This window comes from Semicossyphus pulcher, unplaced genomic scaffold (genome assembly GCF_022749685.1).
Source record: "Semicossyphus pulcher isolate SPU_LCO1_2020_fin unplaced genomic scaffold, fSemPul1.0.p SCAF_2, whole genome shotgun sequence".
Lineage (NCBI taxonomy): Eukaryota > Metazoa > Chordata > Actinopteri > Labriformes > Labridae > Semicossyphus > Semicossyphus pulcher.
The window spans coordinates 35,921,949-35,944,150 of record NW_027211693.1 but is presented as its reverse complement, the minus strand read 5'-3'; the positions used below and the strand labels follow the sequence as shown (position 1 = coordinate 35,944,150).

Here is a 22,202-nt window from a genome sequence, read left to right as displayed (position 1 = left end):
TGACACCCCAAAGTTTCATATCACGTCATCACTTCAGTCGTGATCACGCGCTCCCTCCCTCTGAGCAGCTCTGCCCCTCTCTGTGCTGCGAGTCTGCCGTGTTTTTTCTACTATAGCCTATGATGTAGCCTATGAAGTCTGTAATTAACGGGTCTTACCTTTGCCGAAATTTCAACATCATGATGCAGATTTGTAAAAAGTAAAAATGAATGCTCGTTTGTTGAACGGATATCGGATCGAGCATTTCTGATGCATTCGAGGGAGTCGGGAAATCTGGACGCTGAACGGCTTTTGCAAACTAATGATGTTTCTGTCCGTTTTGGCACGTTTGTGGTAGTCTCATTACGTGTGTACCCTACAATCTGGCACAAGGCCACAGCTCTTGGGCTATGCAATTAGTTGTCATTTATTGAAAATCACCTGCTATTTGATTTCTGTCACCTGTTTGCCACCTAGATGTCTGCAATTGAATACTATGAATACAATAGTAATACAGCCTTGAGATTATGTCATGAGAGGCTTGTTGCATTTGAAATACATCTTGTCAAGCTTTAACAATAAATAAGTGTCATAGTTTAATCAAATGAAGAACATTATATCATTTAAAGGCAAGCAATGTCAAAAATGTGTTATTTCTGATGAGATGAACAATTTAATTATGGCCACAAAATCAACAACCCCTGGCTGCCCCCGGACCGCCCTACAAGGTGTGAGGTTAACTCCAGATGTATTTCGTTAAGCCCCAAATCTTTTCAAGTCCTAAAAACGCCCCTGACCGGCAGCACTGTGAGGGTCATGTTCTTTGACTTCTCCAGTGCCTTCAATACAATCCAGCCTTCACTGCTCAGGGGAACACTAGAAGGAGCGGGAGTAGACTGTCACCTGGCTGCATGGACTATTGGCTGCCTCACCAACAGACCACAGTATGTGAGGCTTCAAGACTGTGTGTCTGACATGGTGGTCTGCAGCACAGGGGCCCCACAGGGGACAGTGCTGTCCCCCTTTCTCTTCACCCTGTTCACATCGAATTACAGTTACAACTCTGTGAGCTGTCACCTCCAGAAGTTCTCCAGTGATACAGTCATCGTCGGGTGTGCATCTGAGGGGAACGAACAGGAGTACAGGGAGGTCATCACGGACTTTGTGACTGTTGGTTCGCAAGATGAACCAGCTCCGAACCAGCACGAGCACCAGTCCTGAACTACAACCAGGTTCACGTTGGTGGAAAAGGGGTAAGAGAGGGAAAGAAAGAGACTGAACAGACTGGTCTGGTACTGTCCTCTGGACTCCATAGAGGAGGTGGGTGAGAGGAGGATTTTAGCCAAGCTGACATCTATCATGGACAACCTCTCTCACCCCCTGCATGAGACTGTGGGGGCCCAACGCCAAGCGTATCATATTTTATACATGAGTTTCTGAGACCTCTACATCATCAGTGTGATATTTTTTTTTCGTAAAAACCTAATGTATACAATCGGATACAAGCAGTGCACGGATAATCCACCAGGGGTCACCAGAAGGCCTTCACTTGAGACATCCAAAATGGCAGCTGTCGATCAGTGACCCACAAGTTTTTTTCAGGCATATTTTGGCTAATTTTGAAAAAAGTTAAGGTAAGAAAAACTTTCAAATTGTTACTGAAACTTCAATATGAATACTTACTGGATTGATGCAAAGTAAAACTAATTAATATTTAACAACTAAATTTATAGTAAAACCGTGTTGAAAATGTCTGTATGAAAAAAGATACAGCAGGTCTATAAGGTAATTTATTTGCAAATCTGTCAGTCGTAATTTTATTGCATTTCATACATTATGCATTCAATAAAGCAAAATACGGTGTTTTTATTATTTAACTAAACTAATTAAAGATTTAAATGACATAATTAGGTATATTTAGAGTAAAAATTTAGATATGTATAACCTATATTGTAGTTTTATATCGCAACCTGCTGTATCATGATGATTTTTCATTCATGATTGACTAGTTGAATGTTGCCTTTCCTCCGTTGTAAGTAATTGCCTTTTGCTCATTGATTTCCACAAAAAATTAACAATATAGAGAAGAAATATACAATACATTTGTTTTTTTGTGTGTATTTTTAGATGGCAAAAAATGTCAGTGTTGAAGATGTCCTGGAGATGATTATGGATGGCAATTCAAGTGATATGGAGCAATTAGGGGAAGACGATGATGATGAGGAAGAGGAATGGACTCCTACTGCAGTGTGTACTGAGGAAAACTCAGATAGTAGTGACGAAGAAGACTTACAAGATGAAAGTGTGGACTTTATTAATTACTTTATTACTTTAATAAATTAAATAATAATAATAATAATACAAATTAATTACTGATTATTATTAATTAATTACTTGAGCCAAATATTGAAGGAAACTCAAAGTTTAATGCGTTAAAAATTTTGTTTTTATATGTTCTTTGTTTAAAAAATAAAAAAACTGTGACCAATAAATTGCACAAAAATGCCTGATGTATCAAATATGATACGAATTAAAATTCATATATGCAAATTGCTATTTAATTTCTTTTATTTGTCACAAGGTCCAATAAACACTCGGCTTAACAGGGTTAAGCAGCTCCTTCAGCAGCAGAATGAGACACCCACCTTCAGGGTTGTTTCTAGCTTTTTGGGGGCCCTATGCAAGATGCTGTTTGGGGACCCTTATTTTGTCAAACTAAGATGGGGGGATTCCAAACCCTTTAAGATGTTCCGGGGAGATGCATCAATCTGGTACACTTTAGGAGGGAAATAGACTAGATTTGTGGAAAAACTGTCTCAAATTCAAATGAAACATCTCAAGTTACCCCAAGCAGTATTAACCTACAGAAAATGATAATAAAAGGTAATCAATGATGCTCCTCTACGTCAATTAATGCAATAGATGCAGCATTTTCCTCAAAAATGTTTATTTTAAATTCTGAAAGCAAAGTTCTTGAACATGAAACATAACTCAACAATGGGGTCGGCGATATGATCTCAAATTTATACACAGTATTTTTTTTCCTTTTTGCAATACTGGTTTTATATCGCGGTATTACAGAATAAAAAGGGGTACTCAAATCAACATGATTGTAGCTCTTTTTGCTCTATTGTCAATGAAAGGAACAGATCTTCAAATAGAAAAATGTTTAAAAAAATGTTTTTTTCTAAAGAAACTAATGTGTTCATTGGTGCACAATAGGAATGAATATATTCCTGCCCTGATAGTAGGGATCCATATTGGGAAAACACTGACATTGCAATAACTTTTTGTTCTGTGATATGTATTGCAATATAAAAAAATGTTTTCATGGACATATAAACAATTAACAATTATACTTAATATTATTTAGGACTTTAAAGTCTATTTTCTATTTTACAAAAGAAAATCCCCTCCTACTTTTACCACATGTGGTTTAGCGACTACAAATAGACTTGTGGGCTACAAGATGACAAGTTGTCATCTACTGCAAATGTATGTTCAATCAGCATGACCAGCCCGGTGAGGGTAACTTGTGGAACTGAAAGCTCACGCATCCTACTTCCTGTCGGCACACGCAACCTCATGCTGCGTGTGTGCTGCAGGTGAAGTCGCTAAAAGCGACACCTCTGCTCCATGAACGGTCCGTTCATGTGGCCACAGCGTCAAACCGCACTGGGACGAAGTTCCGCTAATAACGGGAACACATTCACTGAACAGCTGACTTGCGTAACTGTCTCAATCATCCTCACTGACCTGACGTGCAGCTGTCAGGCCCATCATACCTGTCGGCAGTCACTCATTGCGTGACAGTCTCCTGGTGATTTTGACTTGATTACCCCACAACACAAGCCACAGCTGACCTACCATTGCATCTAAGTTTTGTTTATATCCTACATAGTTCTAAGCATGTAAGTGCTTCACTGGAAACACAAGGGGGCTTGGCCGGCTACAAATAACATACCGTGAACAAAAATATAAACGCAACACTTTTGTTTTTGCTCCCATTTTTCATGAGCTGAACTCAGACTTTTTCTATGTATTCAAAAGGCCTATTTCTCTCAAATATTGTTCACAAATTTGTCTAAATCTGTGTTAGTGAGCACTTCTCCTTTGCCGAGATAATCCATCCACCTCACAGGTGTGGCATATCAAGATGCTGATTAGACAGCATGATTATTGCACAGGTGTGCCTTAGGCTGGCCACAATAAAAGGCCACTCTAAAATGTGCAGTTTTATCACACAGCACTGTTGTGTTTGTGACAACTTTAGAAATAAAGAAAGACTGTTTTTATATAGTCTACCACTATTATTGGCATTGTAACCATAAGTATGTGTCTGTTGTTGTTCATGTAACAAGGACATATGTTGTTGTGGTAACAAGAACATATGTTGTTGTTGCTCTCTCTGCCTGTCTCTGTCCTTCATCTCCTTCTATCCCATTTTCAGCCCATCCAGTCGAGGCAGATGGCTGTTCAACATGAGTCTGGTTCTGCTCGAGGTTTCTGCCTGTTAAAAGGAAGTTTTTTCCTTGCCAATGTGCCGAATTGCTAAGTGCTACTCATGGTGATTCATGTTGGGCCTCTCTTTAAATAACTTAACAAAGAGTCGGTCTAGACCTGCTCTTTCTGTAAAGTGTCTCGAGATAACCCTGGTTATGATTTGGCGCTATACAAATAAAATTTGATTTGATTTGATTTGATTTGATATATATATATATATAAACAGTCCATACACTACAATTCCTCCCATTTTAAATTGAATGGATATTAGCACTCAATTTATAACAAAACAATCCATTCAAATATGAAACACACATGAAGACCTTTTTGTTTTCAACACCTTTGTGTGTAGAATGCTAACATGTCAACAACTCAAAACAACATGAGAACATATGAGCACTACAAGTCCAGTCTTGTGGGGGGCGCTCTGTGCCTTTCAGGATAACGCATCTGGACTTGTGGAGTAGGTTTAGGGGTAGCAGAGTTTTTTCCTGGATCAAGAGTCTCTGTTATAGCTGACGTGTTGATGGTGGTGGCATTACTGTCACTGAGGGCCGTGTCTGGAGATGATGAGTTGTCACTCTTTGGTTGTGTATCCCAAATCTGATCCATGTGACGTCTCCATGTTTGTTCTCCAACATCAACTGTGTACATCAGTGGTCCAGTTTTTGTTGTTATTTTCCCTGGGGTCCACTTGTCTTCTCTGTAGACACGTGCCAGGACTTCCTGTCCAATTTCAAAGTCTCTTGCAGTCTTACCTGACAACTGACTGAGCTGCTTGTTCTGCATTTCCCTCCGCAGATTTGGTTTCAGGAGATCAATACGGGACCTGAGGGTTCTGCCCAGGAACAGTATTGCAAGCACTTGGTTTGTAGTTGAATGTACAGAGTTTCTGTAGACAGAAAGGAAGTTGTCCAGCTTGTGTTGAAGAGTAATGTCTTGTTTTTCCATCGCTTTAATGGACTTCTTGAAGGTTTGCACAAATCTCTCGGTTAATCCATTTGTAGCTGGATGGTGAGGTGCTGACTTAAAATGCTTGATACTATTTTGTTTCATGAAAAGAGTGAACTCCTCTGAAGTGAATTGTGGCCCATTGTCGCTCACAATTTGTTCAGGCAAACCTTTTCTGGCAAAAAATTGACCTGAGAACACTTATTGTCTTTTCTGAAGTGGTTGACTTCATCTGTATCACCTCCGGCCCTTTGGAATGAGAGTCAACGGCAATCAGGAACATGGAGTTCATAAATGGTCCTGCAAAATCAACATGCACTCGTTGCCATGGCGCTGACGGCCTTTCCCAAGGGTGAAGGGGTGCCTGTGGTGGTGCATTTTGGACTCTGTGGCAGCCTAAGCAGCCTTTGGTGATATCTTCAAGTTGTTTGTCTATACCTGGCCACCAAACATAGCTCCGGGCTAGACTCTTCATCTCGACTGTACCAAGGTGTCCCTCATGGAGAGTCTCTAACACCCTGGCTCAAAGTTTTGAGGGAACTCTGACACGGGAGCCGCACATTAAGGTTCCCTGACAGATTGAGAGTTGATCTCGTCTAGCTGAAAACTCTGGAAACAGAGGGTCACCATGAGCTGGCCATCCCCGCATCGTTATTTCGTACACTTTCGACAATGTGGGATCATTCCTGGTGTATTTCTATATTTCAGAATTTGTCACTGACAGCTGATCCACCACAGCTGTGTGGAACACATCTGCTGGATCTGGATGGGTAGCGTTTTCTCCTTCTGTTCTTAACAGGGGCAGGCGTGACAGACCGTCAGCGTTGGTGTGTTGTTTTGTCCTTTTGAATTCAATGTCATATGAGTGAGCTCCAAGGAAAAGTGAGAACTTCTCCCTCCTGCCAGCAATGCAAAGATGTTGTCAATACGTGGCAGTGGATACTGCACAGTACGCAGCACAGGATTGACGCTCACTTTGAAGTCTCCACATATGCGAACAGCTTCAGCCTTCCCTTTCTTCATCACCGGGACAATGGGCGTCGCCCAATCACTCCATTCAACTTTTGACAGGACGCCAGAGGCCACTAGGTTCTGTAGTTCAGCTTCCACCTTTGGACGCAGTGCATACGGCTCCGGACGAGCTTTGTGGAATTTTGGAGTTGCGTTTTCTTCCAACTCAATTCTTGCCTTTATCCCTTTTAGTGTGCCTATGCCCTCTGCAAACACTTTCTTGTGGGTTTTGAGTAGCTGTGACAGTCTCTCTGTGGCACTGTGCGAACTATCATTGTCTGTTCGAGCCAAATGTAGAGCTTTAATAGTGCGCCAGGCCAGTCTGATCTTCCTCAACCATTCTCAGCGAGTGGCGGCCCTTTTTTCAACACATACAGCATCAATTGCAGTGTTTTACCCTCATATGTCACTTTCACTTTCAGTTCACCTGCGGGACACACCTTTTCAACTGTGTAGGTCTTGAGCCGCATGGAGGTCCTCAGCAACGGTAAGTTGGGGAACAGTCGCCTGTAGTCGGCTTTTGAAATGACAGACAAGGCTGACCCTGTGTCTAGCTCCATTTTCAGTTTTATGCCAGACACATCTAGAGTGATCCAGATCATTTCTCTGTCGTCTTCCTCGGTTATGTCATGTAACTTCAAGCAAGCCAGTCCAATACTGTCAGACTCTGATGTTGATCCACTTTCGCATGTTGTCACATTATGCACATTTTTACCTTTATATCTTGGCTTTCTATCTTTGTTTGATTTCTCTCTTTGTGCTTGGGTGTTGCTGGATTTCTGTCTGCAGACTCTCTCTATGTGCCCGCTTCTGTTACACTTTCTGCAGTTTTTGTACTTAAACCAGCAGTCATTTGGATCATGAGATGTTTTGCCACATCTGTAACACTTGTGTTCTTCCTTTATAATGTCATTCATTGACATTTTGTGTACGCCACTGTCTACAGCTTTCTTCTGTAGCTCCAAAGCGTCCTTAGCTGCTGTCTTCATTTATACTGCGATAGCCAGTGCTATTTCCAGTGTAAGATCTTTTTCTGACAGTAGCCTTTTTTGTTTGCTTTGACAATGCATGCCACAAATAAGTCTGTCATGCAGAGCATCAGAAAGTCCTGGTCCAAATTCACAGAACTGAGTCAGCCTGCGTAGTTCAGCAACATAATCTGAGACACTTTCATCTTTAGACTAGACTATGTTTTAACACCTATTAGGCTGAGGAGTATGGGAACGTTCTTTTCATCCTCCACATCTTTTGCAGTGAAGTAAAGTTCGACCCTTTCAATATAGGAAAGTCTTCATTTGCACTGTCACACTCCTCTATTTTTCCAATAAAAGACATGCTCACGTTCTGTCCATGTCATCCGCTCTCTGACGTTAGAGGTATCCGTTAGCCTGGTTTAGCATGTCACTCACGAGCCTTTTTTTCCTTCCTCTCTCTCTCTGCCGAGCTCCACCGCCTCCCTCAACTGTCAATGCAGCCGGGATCATTCACTTGCATGTCGGTCCGTGCTCGTTGCCAATTTGTTGTGTCTGTGACAACTTTATAAATAAAGAAAGACGGAGACGGAGCTTCCACTTAGTGTGTTACTTAACTGTAGAACGGCAGGTTACAAAGATGTGTTGCAACACATATCGCTGCGCCAATGTACTTAACATGAAGTGCGCTGTAAGGCACAAATTGGCATGCTGACTGCAGGAATGTCCACCAGAGCTGTTGCCCGTGAATTGAATGTTCATTTCTCTACCATAAGCCTCCTCCAAAGGCGTTTCAGAGAATTTGGCAGTGCATCCAACCAGCCTCACAACCGCAGACCATGTGTAACAAGACCAGCGGTCTGAGACCAGCCACCCAGACAGCTGCTGCAACAATCGGTTTGCATAACCAAAGAATTTCTGCACAAACTGTCAGAAACCGTCTCAGGGAAGCTTATCTGCAGGCTGGTCGTCCTCATGGGGGTCTCGACCTGACTGCAGTTCGTCGTCATAACCGACTTGAGTGGGCAAATGCTCACATTCGATGGCGTCTGGCACTTTGGAGAGGAGTTCTCTTCACGGATGAATCCCAGTTTTCACTGTACAGGGCAGATGGCAGACAGCGTGTATGCCGTCGTGTGGGTGAGCAGTTTGCTGATGTCAACGTTGTGAATCGAGTGGCCCATGGTGGCGGTGGGGTTATGGTATGGGCAGGCGTATGTTATGAACAAACACAGGTGCATTTTATTGATGGAATTTTGAATGCACAGAGATACCGTGACGAGATCCTGAGGCCCATTGTTGTGCCATTCATCCACGACCATTACCTCATGTTGCAGCATGATAATGCACGGCCCCATGTTGCAAGGATCTGTACATAATTCCTGGAAGCTGAAAGCATGGCCAGCATACTCACCGGACATGTCACACATTGAGCATGTTTGGGATGCTCTGGATCGGCGTATACGACAGCGTGTTCCAGTTCCTGCCAACATCCAGCAACTTGGCAGCCATTGAAGAGGAGTGGACCAGCATTCCACAGGCCATAATCAACAACCTGATCAAATCTATGCGAAGGAGATGTGTTGCACTGCGTGAGGCAAATGGTGGTCACACCAGATACTGACTGGTTTTCTGACCCCCCGGACCCCCCCAATACAGTAAAACTGCACATTTTAAAGTGGCCTTTTATTGTGGCCAGCCTAAGGCACACCTGCGCAATAATCATGCTGTCTAATCAGCATCTTGATATGCCACACCTGTGAGGTGGATGGATTATCTCGGCAAAGGAGAAGTGCTCACTAACACAGATTTAGACACATTTGTGAACAATATTTGAGAGAAATAGGCCTTTTGTGTACATAGAAAAAGTCTTAGATCTTTGAGTTCAGCTCATGAAGAATGGGAGCAAAAACAAAAGTGTTGCGTTTATATTTTTGTTCACTGTAGTATAATATCATACTTTGGTACATGTACTTCTGCATTTTTATTACCTCATCCATACTGAGCATATATGTCTGTGCAATCACTTCTCATGTGCAACTGTTATTTATTCTGCAATATGCATTTATCCATCACTTGTTTTACCCTGTCCTTCACTTTGAGCTGTTGTAACAAGTGAATTTCCCCCAATGGGGGATCAATACAGGCTATCTTATCTTATCTTAAAGTGTGTGTGTGTGTGTGTGTGTGTGTGTGTGAGATGTACCTTGAGGTCTCCCTGGGCGACGAGCAGGAACTTGTTGAGGCTCCATGACGACAGGAACTGGAAAGACTTGGACATGACCCAGACTGAGGACAGCTGCACGGTGGCTAATGCTAAGCTAACAGTGAGTCTGTGCAGAGACATTCTGGAGGGGAGAGGGCTCAGAGCGCCTGGGGGGGGGGGGGGGGGGGGGGGTTATTATGGGATGTTCAGATATGAAGCTAAACACTGATGCTGCTGAGTTACAGTGCATTGTTACCTGAGCTCCTGCTGAGTGATTGACAGCAGCTCAGTGATGACATCAGGGGAGGGGACAGACACAGGAAGTGCTCCATAGTCAGTGACATCATCGCACCTCCATCCTGCTCAGAGGACGACAGATGATTCACACCTTTGAGACACCTGTAATTCAGAGCAGAGCCTAAGCTGCTGCACACCTCTGAGGACAGCCAGGCAGGAGAGAGAGATACAGAAAGACAGGCAGTCAGAATGTTTTTAATTCAACAGTACATCACATGACAAAAGTGTGTGTGTGTGTGTGTGTGTGTGTGTGTGTGTGTGTGTGTGTGTGTGTGTGTGTGTATGTGTGTCTGTGTGTCTGTGTGTCTGTGTGTTTATGGAGTTCTATCCATATCAATATTAGCAGACACATGCGCAGCAATGTGTGTGCACGCATGATTAAAAAATAGTAAATTTTTGTACACGTGCGTTGTTACGTGCGCACACTACATCACGTGTAAAAACAACATGCATACTGCACTTACAGCGTGTGCACACACGTCTGCCACTGTTGGAGAAATTAAGCGTCCACACACACACACACACACACGTTCGCATTTTTTGATACTACACAACCGGAAGTTGATCTGCATCGCACACACCAGTCCGCATACATAAACGCCTCGCGTAGTTTCCTCTATTTCATTCTATTTCTGTGTTCCATTTTCATCCAGTAGAAGGTGCCGTCGAGCCAATAATACACTCTATACAGACATATATAATTAGAGTTTTTTTAAGTATTATTATTAGATGTAATTAGAAAAACACAGACACAAAGTTAGTAGCCTAGATAGATCAAACTGCAAAAGAAGAACAGAAAGTCTGAAATAGAAATACATATAAAAATAATAATAATGTAATAAGCCGTTTTTTTCCCAGAAAAAGCAGTGTATAAAATACCAACCAGTTACCCGCATAGTCATTTTTGTGGTGTAATGTCAGTTGAAATATTGTTGATCTTTAGTCAAAAATCAAAATGGTTTCAAAATTAATTTAGGGTGTAAACTGATGTTGAATCAAAATCAGAGTTCAACGTGGATTAAATGATACGGGTAAATCTCAAAAAATTAGAATAGCGTGGAAAAGTTCTACTTATTTCAGTAATTCAATTCAAAAAGTGAAACTCATATATTATATAGATTCATTACACACAAAGTGAAATATTTCAAGCCTTTATTTCTTTTAATATTGATGATTATGGCTTAGAGCTAATGAAAACCCAAAATTCAGTATCTCAGAAAATTTGAATATTGTGAAAAAGTTCAATATTGTAGACTTACGGTGTCATACACTAATCAGCTAATTAACTCAAAACACCTGCAAAGGTTTCCTGAGCCTTTAAAAGGTCTCTCAGTCTGGTTCAGTATGCTACACAATCATGGGGACGACCGCTGACTTGACAGTTGTCCAGAAAACAGTAATTGTGACCCTCCACAAGGAGGGTAAGCCACAAAAGGTCATTGCTAAAGAAGCTAGCTGTTCACAGAGTGCTGTATCCATGCATATTTATAGAGTTACGAGAGTGCACGAGCAACAGGGATGACCGCAGCCTTGAGAGGATTGTCAAGCAAAGCAGATTCAAGAATTTGGGGGAGCTTCACAAGGAGTGGACTGAGGCTAGAGTCAGTGCATCAAGAGCCACCACACACAGACGTATCCAGGACATGGGCTACAACTGTCGCATTCCTCGTGTCAAGCCACTCCTGAACCAGAGACAACGTCAGAAGCGTCTTACCTAGGCTAAGGAGAAAAAGAACTGGACTGTTGGTCAGTTTTGCATTTCACTTGGAAATCAAGGTCCCAGAATCTGGAGGAAGAGTGGAGAGGTACAGAATCCAAGTTGCTTGAAGTCCAGTGTGAAGTTTCTACAGTCAGTGATGATTTGCGGAGCCATGTTATCTGCCGGTGTTGGTCCGCTGTGTTTTATCAAGACCACAGTCAATGTAGCCGTCTACCAATAAATTTTAGAGCACTTCATGCTTCCTTCTGCCGACAAGCTTTATGGAGATGTAGATTTCATTTTCCAGCAGGACTTGGCACCTGCCCACACTGTCAAAAGTACTAGTACCTGGTTTAGTGACCATGGTATTACTGTGCTTGATTGGCCAGCAAACTCCCCTGACCTATTGTCTGTATTGTCAAGAGGAAGATGAGAGACACCAGACCCAACGATGTAGACGAGCTGAAGGCCGCTATTAAAGCAACCTGGGCTTCCATAACACCTCAGCAGTGCCACAGACTGATCCCCTCCATGCCACGCCGCATTGATGCATTAATTCATGCAAAAGGAGCCCCGACCAAAGTATTGAGTTCATACATGAACACACTTTTCAGAAGGCCGACATTTCTGTCTTAAAAATCCTTTCTTTAAATTGGTCTTATGTAATATTCAAATTTTCTGAGATACTGAATTTTGGGTTTCATTAGCTCTAAGCCATAATCATCAATATTAAAAGAAATAAAGGCTTGAAATATTTCACTTTGTGTGTAAGGAATCTATATAATATATGAGTTTCACTTTTTTAATTGAATTACTGAAATAAGTAGACATTACACCACAAAAATGACTAAATATGCAGGTAACTGGTTGGTATTTTGACAGGTTTATACACTGCTTTTTCTGGGGAAAAAACGGCTTATTACATTATTATTATTTTTATATTTATTTCTATTTCAGACTTTCTGTTCTTCTTTTGCAGTTTGATCTAAAAAATGTTTTTTAAATACACACACAAAAAAAACATGGCAACGGTGACTTTCGATCCCATAATGTTTGAACTGTAATTCCAGCTCCTTACCCTGTGAGCTAACTCTGCCTTTTGTGCTGTTGGTACAATAAATATTCCATTCAAATACTTTCTTCCACAATACTAAAAAAACTGTATCTAGGCTACTAACTTCTGTTCTTCTTTTGCAGTTTGATCTATCTAGGCTACTAACTTTGTGTCTGTGTTTTTCTAATTACATCTAATAATAATACTTTAAAAAAAACCTATAATTATATATGTCTTTATAGAGTGTATTATTGGCTCGACGGCACCATCTACTGGATGAAATGAATTTCTCCAACAGTGACAGACGTGTGTGCACACGCTGTAAGTGCAGTACGCATGTTCTTTTTACGCGTGATGTTGTGTGTGCACGCACCAACGCACATGTACAAAAATTTACTATGTTAATCACGCGTGCACACACGTTGCTGCGCATGTGTCTGCGCATGTGTCTGCTAATATTGATATGGATAGAACTCCATAATGTGTGTGTTTGTGTGTGTGTGTGTGTGTGTGTGTGTGTGTGTGTGTGTGTGTGTGTGTGTGTGTGTGTGTGTGTGTGCGTGTGTGTGTGTGCCTGTACTAACCATAGTCCCACTGAACATGTGCAGTAGAGGCTAACAGATACAGACTGAGGTCCTCCAGCAGGGCCCTGCTCTCCTTTGGAAGCAGATCTGCAGCAGAGAGAGAACATGATGGTGTACAGGAGGTGAACACATGAACACTGTTACCTGTACTGCTCCTGTCACCTGTCTCACCTGTCTTTGCAGCCAGTCTCACTCTTTTCAGGATGCTGAACCTGCTGTGGGGATCCTGAAGGTTGATGCTTCCTGCAGAGGTTCCTGCTGGGGGGGCGAGCAGCTGCAGCCACAGAGCTCTGCTGCACAGAGTCACCAGCAGGGGGCGGTACTGCCCCAGCACATCAGCCACGAGCACAGACTGACCCAGGTCCAACCACTGCACAGAGGGGGAGAAGCGCGTACACACCGGGGGCCCCCAGACCCCCTTTGATCCTGCAGAATACACCTGTCTGTGTGGGTCTGCTGCCTGAACACCTGAGCTGAACAACACAGGAGAGTCATCAGAGAAACAGGCTGAATGTGTGACTCTTTGAAGAGAGTGATGTAACATCTGTTCAAAGGTATATCTCTGTTGGGATCCTTCCTGCAATGTTGCAGCTATGACAGCCTTTTTCACTGCTGCAGGATGAACACATCTACTGGAGACATTCAAACATTTTCTTTACCTGTGAGTCATTTAGAGCCCATCATGTGTTAAAACCGGACCCAGGTATAAAAATGCCAGAAATGCAATAGGAGCTTTAAAAGCAGCTTTAACGGCAGCTTTAATAGCAGCTTTAATATGAGCTTTAGTAGCAGCTTTAATAGCTTTAATATGAGCTTTAGTAGCAGCTTAAATATGAGCTTTAATATGAGCTTTAATATGAGCTTTAGTAGCAGCTTTTATAGCTTTAATATGAGCTTTAACAGCAGCTTTAATATGAGCTTTAGTAGCAGCTTTAATAGGACCTTTAATATGAGCTTTAATAGGACCTTTAATAGGACATTTAACAGGAGCTTTAACAGGAGCTTTAATGGAGCTTCATTAGCTGCTTTAATAGGAGCTTTAAAGCTGCAGTAGGTAGCATTATTACCCTTTTGTCATATTTGCTCAAACTGTCACTTTAAACATGCAGTAGTACATGAGAGAAACAATTTGGGAAACCTCCTACTGCTCCTAATGGCATTTGCATAAATCCACCGCTCCCGAAACACACAACCAATCAGAGCCGAGCACTCTCTCAGGCTACTGTCAATCACACGCTGCGCAGCACCACTCCTCTGAGCTTGATCGTGTGAGCATGCGCAATTTCTTCAGGCTTAAAAACAACCACCAGGAATAAAAAAATTGACCATCCATCAATTGCCAACTAGGCTTACACTACAAAGAGCGTTACACCGAAGAAGAGAAATGAGGAAAAGCAAGCTAAAAAGAAAGAGTTGGACTGAGACAGAAATGAAACCAGAGTAAACATTGGAGCCGCATTTCCGAGGTGGAGAGAGCTAAGGGACCTGAGAGGATTAAAAAGCGATGTTGAGTTAGACATTTCTGCTCGACAGGTAATTACCCCAGCTTTATTTCTGCTGTATTTGTTTCACATTGCTAAGATGTCTGCGGTTACTGCGACGTTGTGTTACATTGGTGTTGCAGTCGGGCTAAGGTTAGCTTGTTCTCAATGTGGCTGCTGTTCAGCGTTGTTTCATGGTGGTGTGGCTGAAAATATCTCTGTGAAGTGCCCAGGCGGTGTTACCGTTTCAGACTTTCTCCTGATAATTCTGTGTGCCTGTGCTCTCACGGCTAAATGTGCTCAACATCAGTGAGTTACTGCTTAGTTGGCTCTGTTTTTTACACAGTTACTGTTAGCAAACTAAGTGCTGGTGGTTTTGCTAAATAGAATTAGCTGTAGATTACCGTTCACAGCAAAAACACTGATTTCCGCTGGTTTGATGTGTGTCTGCTTCGATAGTGTAACAGCAGCTTTAATAGGAGTTTTAATAGGAGGGCCTATTAAATGTGTGCAGTCAGTCTGAGGTGGCAGGTTCTGTGTGTGTGAAGGGTCTGAGCTGAGTGAAGAACCCTGTAGACATTCAGCTCCTCTCTTCATGTCGTACAGTGTAGAACATGTCAAGGAGACACACACAAACTGAGGACCATAATCACACCTCGGACTGTTACCTGTTGGTGTTCTCTGTTCCGGGTCCATCCACATGCTGGTCCTGGTTTGGTTCTGTCTCAGCTGGATTAAAGACCAGAGACTCCTCTGCTCCGGTGTTCAGACTCAGGTATTCAGGTGTTTGTGATGTCAGAGGAGCAAGCAGCTCACCTGAGGACACCAGCATCTGGATCAGCAGCTCCACAGAGAGCCGGTCCTGCTGGACCCCCGACAGCCCCGACTGAGGGGAACTGGTCTCTACATTGGTCTGTCTGTCTGAGACCAGAGCTTCTGGTCCGGTCTCTGTGGGCTTTTGGCACGGACTGGTCTGGTCTCTGTTAGAGGACTCTGTTCTGTGTTGGACTGAGGCAGTCTCTGGACAGTGGTGCTCCTGGTCAAGGCAAAGGTCCAGGAGGTGTCCTGGAGGAGTTTGGTGTGAGGAGATGTGAGGAGCAGAGGGCTGCAGAAGGGGCTGATGGGTAACAGAGGCTGTAAAGTATGTGTGCTGCAGCTGCTCCCAGGTCCACTCAGACCTCAGAGTTCTGGTCCTACAGCGGACCACCTGACCAGCAGAGGGATCAGGCCCGGTGTGGTTCTTGTGAACTGGACAGGTGTGACAGACCTGCTCAGAGGTCCAGCTGTGCAGCTGCTGGGCTGCTTGCTCCGTGTGATGCTCCGCTAACAGCACCATCAGTTCTCTTATGGAGAGGCCAGCTGGGTGACGTCCTCTCCTGGGAGGAAGACCAGGACCCAGAGCCGGGTTCTGGGCCTGCTGCAGTATTGTGGTCCTCTGCTGGGTGGTGCTGTGCTGCGCTCTCTGCTCCCCCACAGTCTGGTTGTACAGTTCAGTACCTGCTAACACATCCTCCAGAACCTCTCGAGGTACCGAGTCCAGGTCAGTCCTGACCACAGCGCATAGGACCAGGTACACATACCGCTCCATCAGAACCAGAGCCTGCAGACCCAGCAGCTCCAGACTCTGTCGGACCTGCAGTAGCAGCCGGGTCTGCTGGACCGAAGCTGCTCTCAGGTTCTGGTCTGACTGGACTTTAGAGAGCAGACAGGACCAGTGGCTCAGATGGACCCGCAGCTCCTGACTCATTGAGCTCAGAGTGACCCTGAACCAGGAGCAGTTGGACTGGGCCTGAAAGGAGGAGGAGGAGGGAGAGGAGGGGTAGGAGGAAGAGGGGGAAGGGAGGGAGAGGAGGAGAAGGAAAGGAGGAGGTGGAAAAGGAAGGAGAGGAAGAGGAGGAGGGGGAGAAGGATGAAGAGATGAAGGAGGAGGGGGTGGAGAAGGAGAAGAAGAAGGAGAGGAGGAGTAAGTTTGTGAAGAAGAGCCAATAAACAGGATTATTTAGTTCTTTACTTTTTCTCGTACAAACATGTCTTTATTGGTTCAGCTGTTCCACCTGAGCACCGCCTCCACACAGGAGCATTCAGACTGTTTACACTGACTCGGCTGCATATGAGTCTCACCTGTCTGAGCCTCAAGTGTTCTCTCTCCAGCAGGTGAGTGACTCTGGAAATGAACGCTGCGGCCAGATGAGCTCTCCTGCTGAACTCGTGGATGAAGAGTAGCAGAGAGCGCTGCTCCTGCAGTCTCCTCAGAGCGCTGTAGATCTCCTGCAGGGAGGAGGAGGAGGGAAGGAGGAGGACCACCCCCTCAGCTGAGAGGCTTTTCACACACACCTGAGGAGGAGGAGGAGGAGGAGGAGAGAGCTCAGGTTAACATCCAGCCTGTTTCTGTCCGACCTGCGGTCCGTTTTAGCATCTTCATGTTTCCTTTTCCTTAAAGAGAAACGATTTGTTTATCTGTCCTCTGTTCTTCTTCTATTGTAGTTTTATTTTAACACCTGTTGACGTCCTGCTGTCACTCACCTGTGGAGACCCTGTCTGTGGCCCACCCACAGGCTGCCACTGGGGGGCAACAGTGAGCAGAGCTTGTTGCAGCCGCAGGAGGCGTGCAGAGGAGCGAGACACCAGGTTGTGAGCGAGCACAAAGTTCCCCTCCTTGTCCTCCTCATCGTCCTGACTGCGAACGTGAAACAGCCACTTCAGACTCGGGTTGAAGGTGCTCCTCAGTAACGTCTCTGCCCGCTGCAGGGAGCGGGAGATCGACCTCTGAGACCACGACCCTGGGGGGGGGGGGGGGGGGTGGGGGGGGGGCAAAGCAAGTCAGCACTGTGCAGAGAGACGACTGGCTCAGGTACTTGGCTTCATATAAAGGAGGAACTCAACAGTTTATTTCAGACTGCTGAGGACGCCTGCACAGTGTAGAGGCACACATCATTGACTGACAAGAGCTCCTTTCAGCCTTATTAAAGTTCAGGACAAACCTGAACTCACTGACATATATATATATATATATATATATAAAATATAACAGTTAGAACTCAGTGCAGTGTCTAATCAGTGTGAGGTGTGTATTTCTTAACTGAAAGGAGTATGTGTGTGTGTGTGTGTGTGTGTGTCACATTCAGTCACGTGTTTTACCATCAGTGCTCAGGTCCTCTGTCAGCACGCACGAGGTGCATCTCCTCTGAAACACAGACATGTTAATATCACCTGTTCAACATACTTCCTGTTTGATACACACATGAATCCATATCTATAATTATCAGCCTCAGCCTGCAGGTGGCGCTCTGCAGATATAATGTTAACAGGAAGTGTTATTTAAGCTCACATGAAGCAAGCTGTTCATTATTAAGATGATCTGATGTCTTCACTAAACACTCCTGTACAGCAGGTGGCAGTATGCACCTTTAATAATATTACACACATATGACATGTTTTAAATGGGTAATAACCAACCTGCTCTTTTTCTGGACTGAAGGACTCAGACGTCTCAGAGTCTGAAAGAGACACAAACAAATGCACAACCATCAGAGCAGCATGTTCCTGCGGAGTGTTTGTTCTGTTTTCATGTGTAAAGAGTCTGCACTAAACTGTTACCACAGAGACTGTAACCATAGAGACTGTTACCTTAGAGACTGTAACCATAGAGACTGTAACCACAGAGACTGTATCTATAGAGACTGTAACCACAGAGACTGTTACCTTAGAGACTGTAACCACAGAGACTAAAGCCACAGAGACTGTAACCATAGAGACTAATGACCGTAGAGACTGAGGACCATGCCTTGGCTATGCCACCGAGACCAATTTGGAGTTGGTGTCTTGCCCAAGGACACTTTTACATGTGGCTGAGGAAGCTGGGGATCAAACCTCCGACCTTCCGATTGAAAGACCACTGAGTCACAGCTGCCCCTACAGCTGACCATACAAACTGTAACCTTAGAGATGATGACCGTAGAGACTGTAACCATAGAGACTGATGACCATAGAGACAGGAGCTATAGAGACTGTAACCATAGAGACTGATGACCACAGAGACTGTAACCATAGAGACTGATGACCATAGAGACAGTCGCCATAGAGACTGTAACCATAGAGACTGATGACCACAGAGACTGTAACCATAGAGACTGATGATCATAGAGACAGTAGCCATAGAGACTGTAAGCATAGAGACTGATGACCATAGAGACAGTAGCCATAGAGACTTCAACCATAGATACTGTAGCTATAGAGATCGTTACCTTAGAGACTGTAACCATAGAGACGGATGACCAAAGAGACTGATGACCGTACAGACTGTAAGCATAAAGACCATAGCTATAGAGACCGTTACCTTAGAGACTGTAACCATAGAGACTGATGACCACAGAGACTGTAACCATAGAGACTGATGATCGTAGAGACTGTAACCATAGAGACTGATGACCGTAGAGACTGATGACCACAGAGACTGAACCATAGAGACTGATGACCATAGAGACTGTAACCATAGAGACTGATGACCACAGAGACTGTAACCATAGAGACTGATGATCGTAGAGACTGTAACCATAGAGACTGATGACCGTAGAGACTGATGTCTGTGTGTGTGTGTGTGTGTGTGTGTGTCACCTGTGAGGAGTCCAGGTTCTCCTCCAGGATCTCTCAGTAGCTCCAAGTTGTTGTGATCCATTCCTAACGCTGCAGTAAAGCTGAGGAAACAGGAACCTTCAGGATGTTTTCTGTCTCATGTTTGACACAGAAATACGCCACATATCAGATCACACAGATCAACATAAAATGCTCTGCTGTGTTCTAGCTCTCTACTTGTGTAACAGCAAATTTCATCATATGAACATCACACTTGTGTAAATGTTCCTTATTTTACTCATTTCATAGGTGTGTTTGGTGCTTTATCTATATAATTAAACATCTTGTTCTGTTTGTAATAACAGTCCTGTGTTTTCTTTACCTTCACTTTTCAGTTGTCTATAACTGTGTAAGAACACTGAGAACAAGGAGAAACATTCTGACTAAGGACACAGGATAATTCCTAGTCATTTGTATTTTATGGCACTTAATAGTTCACAATAAAATATTGTGTTTTAACTGTGATCATCTGAATGTTATTGAGTTATTTTACACAGTTGGTGCTTTAAATTCTTTGTGTCACAGATGTAAATACGGTATAGTCTAATGTCACAGTGATATCAGAGGGCTGTGACTGATGTAAACATTTTTCACCAGAACACATCAGGCTCCAAAGCACTGGTTACTGGACAGACTGGTTACTGGTCTGACTGGTTACTTGCATATCTGACTGGTTACAGGTCTGACTGGTACCAGGTTTGACTAGTTACTGGTCTGATTGGTTACAGGTCTGACTGATTTCAGGTTTGACTGATTTCAGGTTAAACAGGCTAAAGGAGGAACATGACGAGCGGGGACAAACACTGTAGATTCTTACTCAGCATGAGACATGGCGCCCGGACCTCCATCCCTGCTGCATCCTGACGACACAACATCAGAGCTTTCCTCAACACTGTACTTTAATGTTGAATGAGATGCTGTAGCCTCAGACCCACTCTCTGTTAGCTTCACGTTAGCCCATGTAGCAGCGACTACCGGCACTTACATCCGTTTCTACTCCTTACATTCATCTGATGTCTTCAATATACGGCCTCAAAAACACGAGCGTCGTACTGTTCTAAGATGCACCTGATAATCCACTGCTCACGGGGAAGTGTGGTTTAAAATAGCATCTGCAAGCTGCCAAACCGGAAAACACACAGGTAAACACAGGAAAGTAGCTGTCGCCAATCAGGAGAGAGCGTCCCGGTTGCTATGGAAAACAGGTCCGGGTATCGGATAATCCGTTCTGTGATCAGATAACCCAAAACAAAACTGCTGAAAACTTTTTTGTCCATTTATAGTTTTGATTTTTATCGCAATGAATAAAGGAATAAATTTGGGCCCGTGTCACGTGACACGGAAGTAAAAGTTAAAATGTCAAAATAAAAGCCCCTGAACAGCGCTAGCTGGCAGATAGGTAGGTAGGTAGGTAGATAACTCACTCACTCACTCACTCTGTGAAGTCTGATTCAAGCCTTTCTATTTCTCTCTCTCCATCAAGCCCTGCCGTCTTTGGTTACGGCGAGACACTTAAAAGATAAAAGTGAGTGTACCTGTAGAAATTATACAGTTGTTCCCATCATTGCAGGTGCAGAATGCAGTGGTCAGACTAAAACTAGGTCTTGCATGTACAGATGAGAAGAGCAGGTGCAATGATGGGAGATCACAGAAGGTTGAGCCTTTACCCAGTATTGCCTTTGTCCACTGTGGCACAAGAGCTGCCCCAAGAGGCCTACAACACGCAGAAAGGAAAACAATATTTGCAAAGCATGCCATTGACATCTCTCACACCCCGCTGCTAATTTAGATCCTCTGCTAAATTGTAAAGACAAATATGTTCCTGTAGATTTATAATGTGCATTTGTCCAATGAAACAAGGAAGATGACACTTTAAGTGTTATTTTTTAATTTCTGTATGGTTGTTTGGTAACAAAGTATATTTGATTGCCAGAAAAGATCATGTCTATACATTTAGATCATTATTTTTGGGCATAGACAAACCACAATCATTCTTTGGCAGCTGAAAATGACATGTTACTGTTTGTTGCCTATTATTATACACATTTGGAATATATACCTGGGTGTAAAATGAGTCACTCGGGCCAAATGAAATGATAGAGCAATGTACTTATAATAAGTTCAATTGTAATACCTTGTACAATTATGATCATTATTTTGCTGTTGTCATGATTATCCTAAGCCATGTTGCTGCTTATAACCTTCAGGGTGGAGGATGGGGACCTCTGCTGGTGACTTTGAAGATGCTATGCTACTATGTTAACTAAACACAACCTAAAATTGTATCACTTAATTAAAAATAAATCACAAAAAATATTCAATTGTGAAAAGGAAATTGATAAACAGGAAATAAGTAAACCAAAATCTGTGATGTAGAGATTTTAAATTTAGCCCAAAATTGTCTGAAAGAACAATAATTAATATGGAAAGTTAAATTGTAGTTACAAAACTATTATAATTATTATTATCAGTATTTGTAGGAGTCTACTAGAATTAATATTGGTGGTAGTAGTAGAAGTAGTAGTTGAGGTAGTGATCAATGTTTGTCAAGGGAATATGTAGTATGTAGTATAGTATGTAGTATAAAACATGCACAATAAAAAACAAATGACTCTCAAAACCATCTCAAATCGATCTATCTATCCATCAATGTATCTGCCAGCTAGCGCTGTTTAGAGGCTTTTATTTTGACATTTTAACTATTACTTCCGTGTCACGTGACAGCCCAAATTTATTCCTTTATTCATTGCGATAAAAATCAAAATAATAAATGTACAAAAAAAACAAATTGGACCGTTTACCTTAAATTGATTTTGTCGGTTTTTATCGATTCT

General features: G+C 43.2%; 1 protein-coding gene across 1 annotated transcript in view; it reads right to left on the bottom strand.

Moving 5' to 3' along the window:
• The window catches only part of ccdc142 (coiled-coil domain containing 142), a 40,083-nt gene extending 19,633 nt beyond the window's left edge, over window positions 1-20,450 (bottom strand). Inside the window, exons 1-11 of the mRNA XM_069669380.1 lie at window positions 20,186-20,450; window positions 19,351-19,430; window positions 18,193-18,233; window positions 17,875-17,920; window positions 17,260-17,516; window positions 16,858-17,070; window positions 15,405-16,525; window positions 13,427-13,728; window positions 13,256-13,342; window positions 9,878-10,057; window positions 9,622-9,788 (exon numbers count right to left, since the gene is read on the bottom strand). Of these exons, the coding sequence (XP_069525481.1) occupies window positions 9,622-9,788; window positions 9,878-10,057; window positions 13,256-13,342; window positions 13,427-13,728; window positions 15,405-16,525; window positions 16,858-17,070; window positions 17,260-17,516; window positions 17,875-17,920; window positions 18,193-18,233; window positions 19,351-19,430; window positions 20,186-20,199 (2,508 nt within the window). The 5' untranslated portion in view covers window positions 20,200-20,450. The remainder of the gene's footprint in view (window positions 1-9,621; window positions 9,789-9,877; window positions 10,058-13,255; window positions 13,343-13,426; window positions 13,729-15,404; window positions 16,526-16,857; window positions 17,071-17,259; window positions 17,517-17,874; window positions 17,921-18,192; window positions 18,234-19,350; window positions 19,431-20,185) is intronic.
• Between the last annotated feature and the right edge of the window lie 1,752 nt (window positions 20,451-22,202).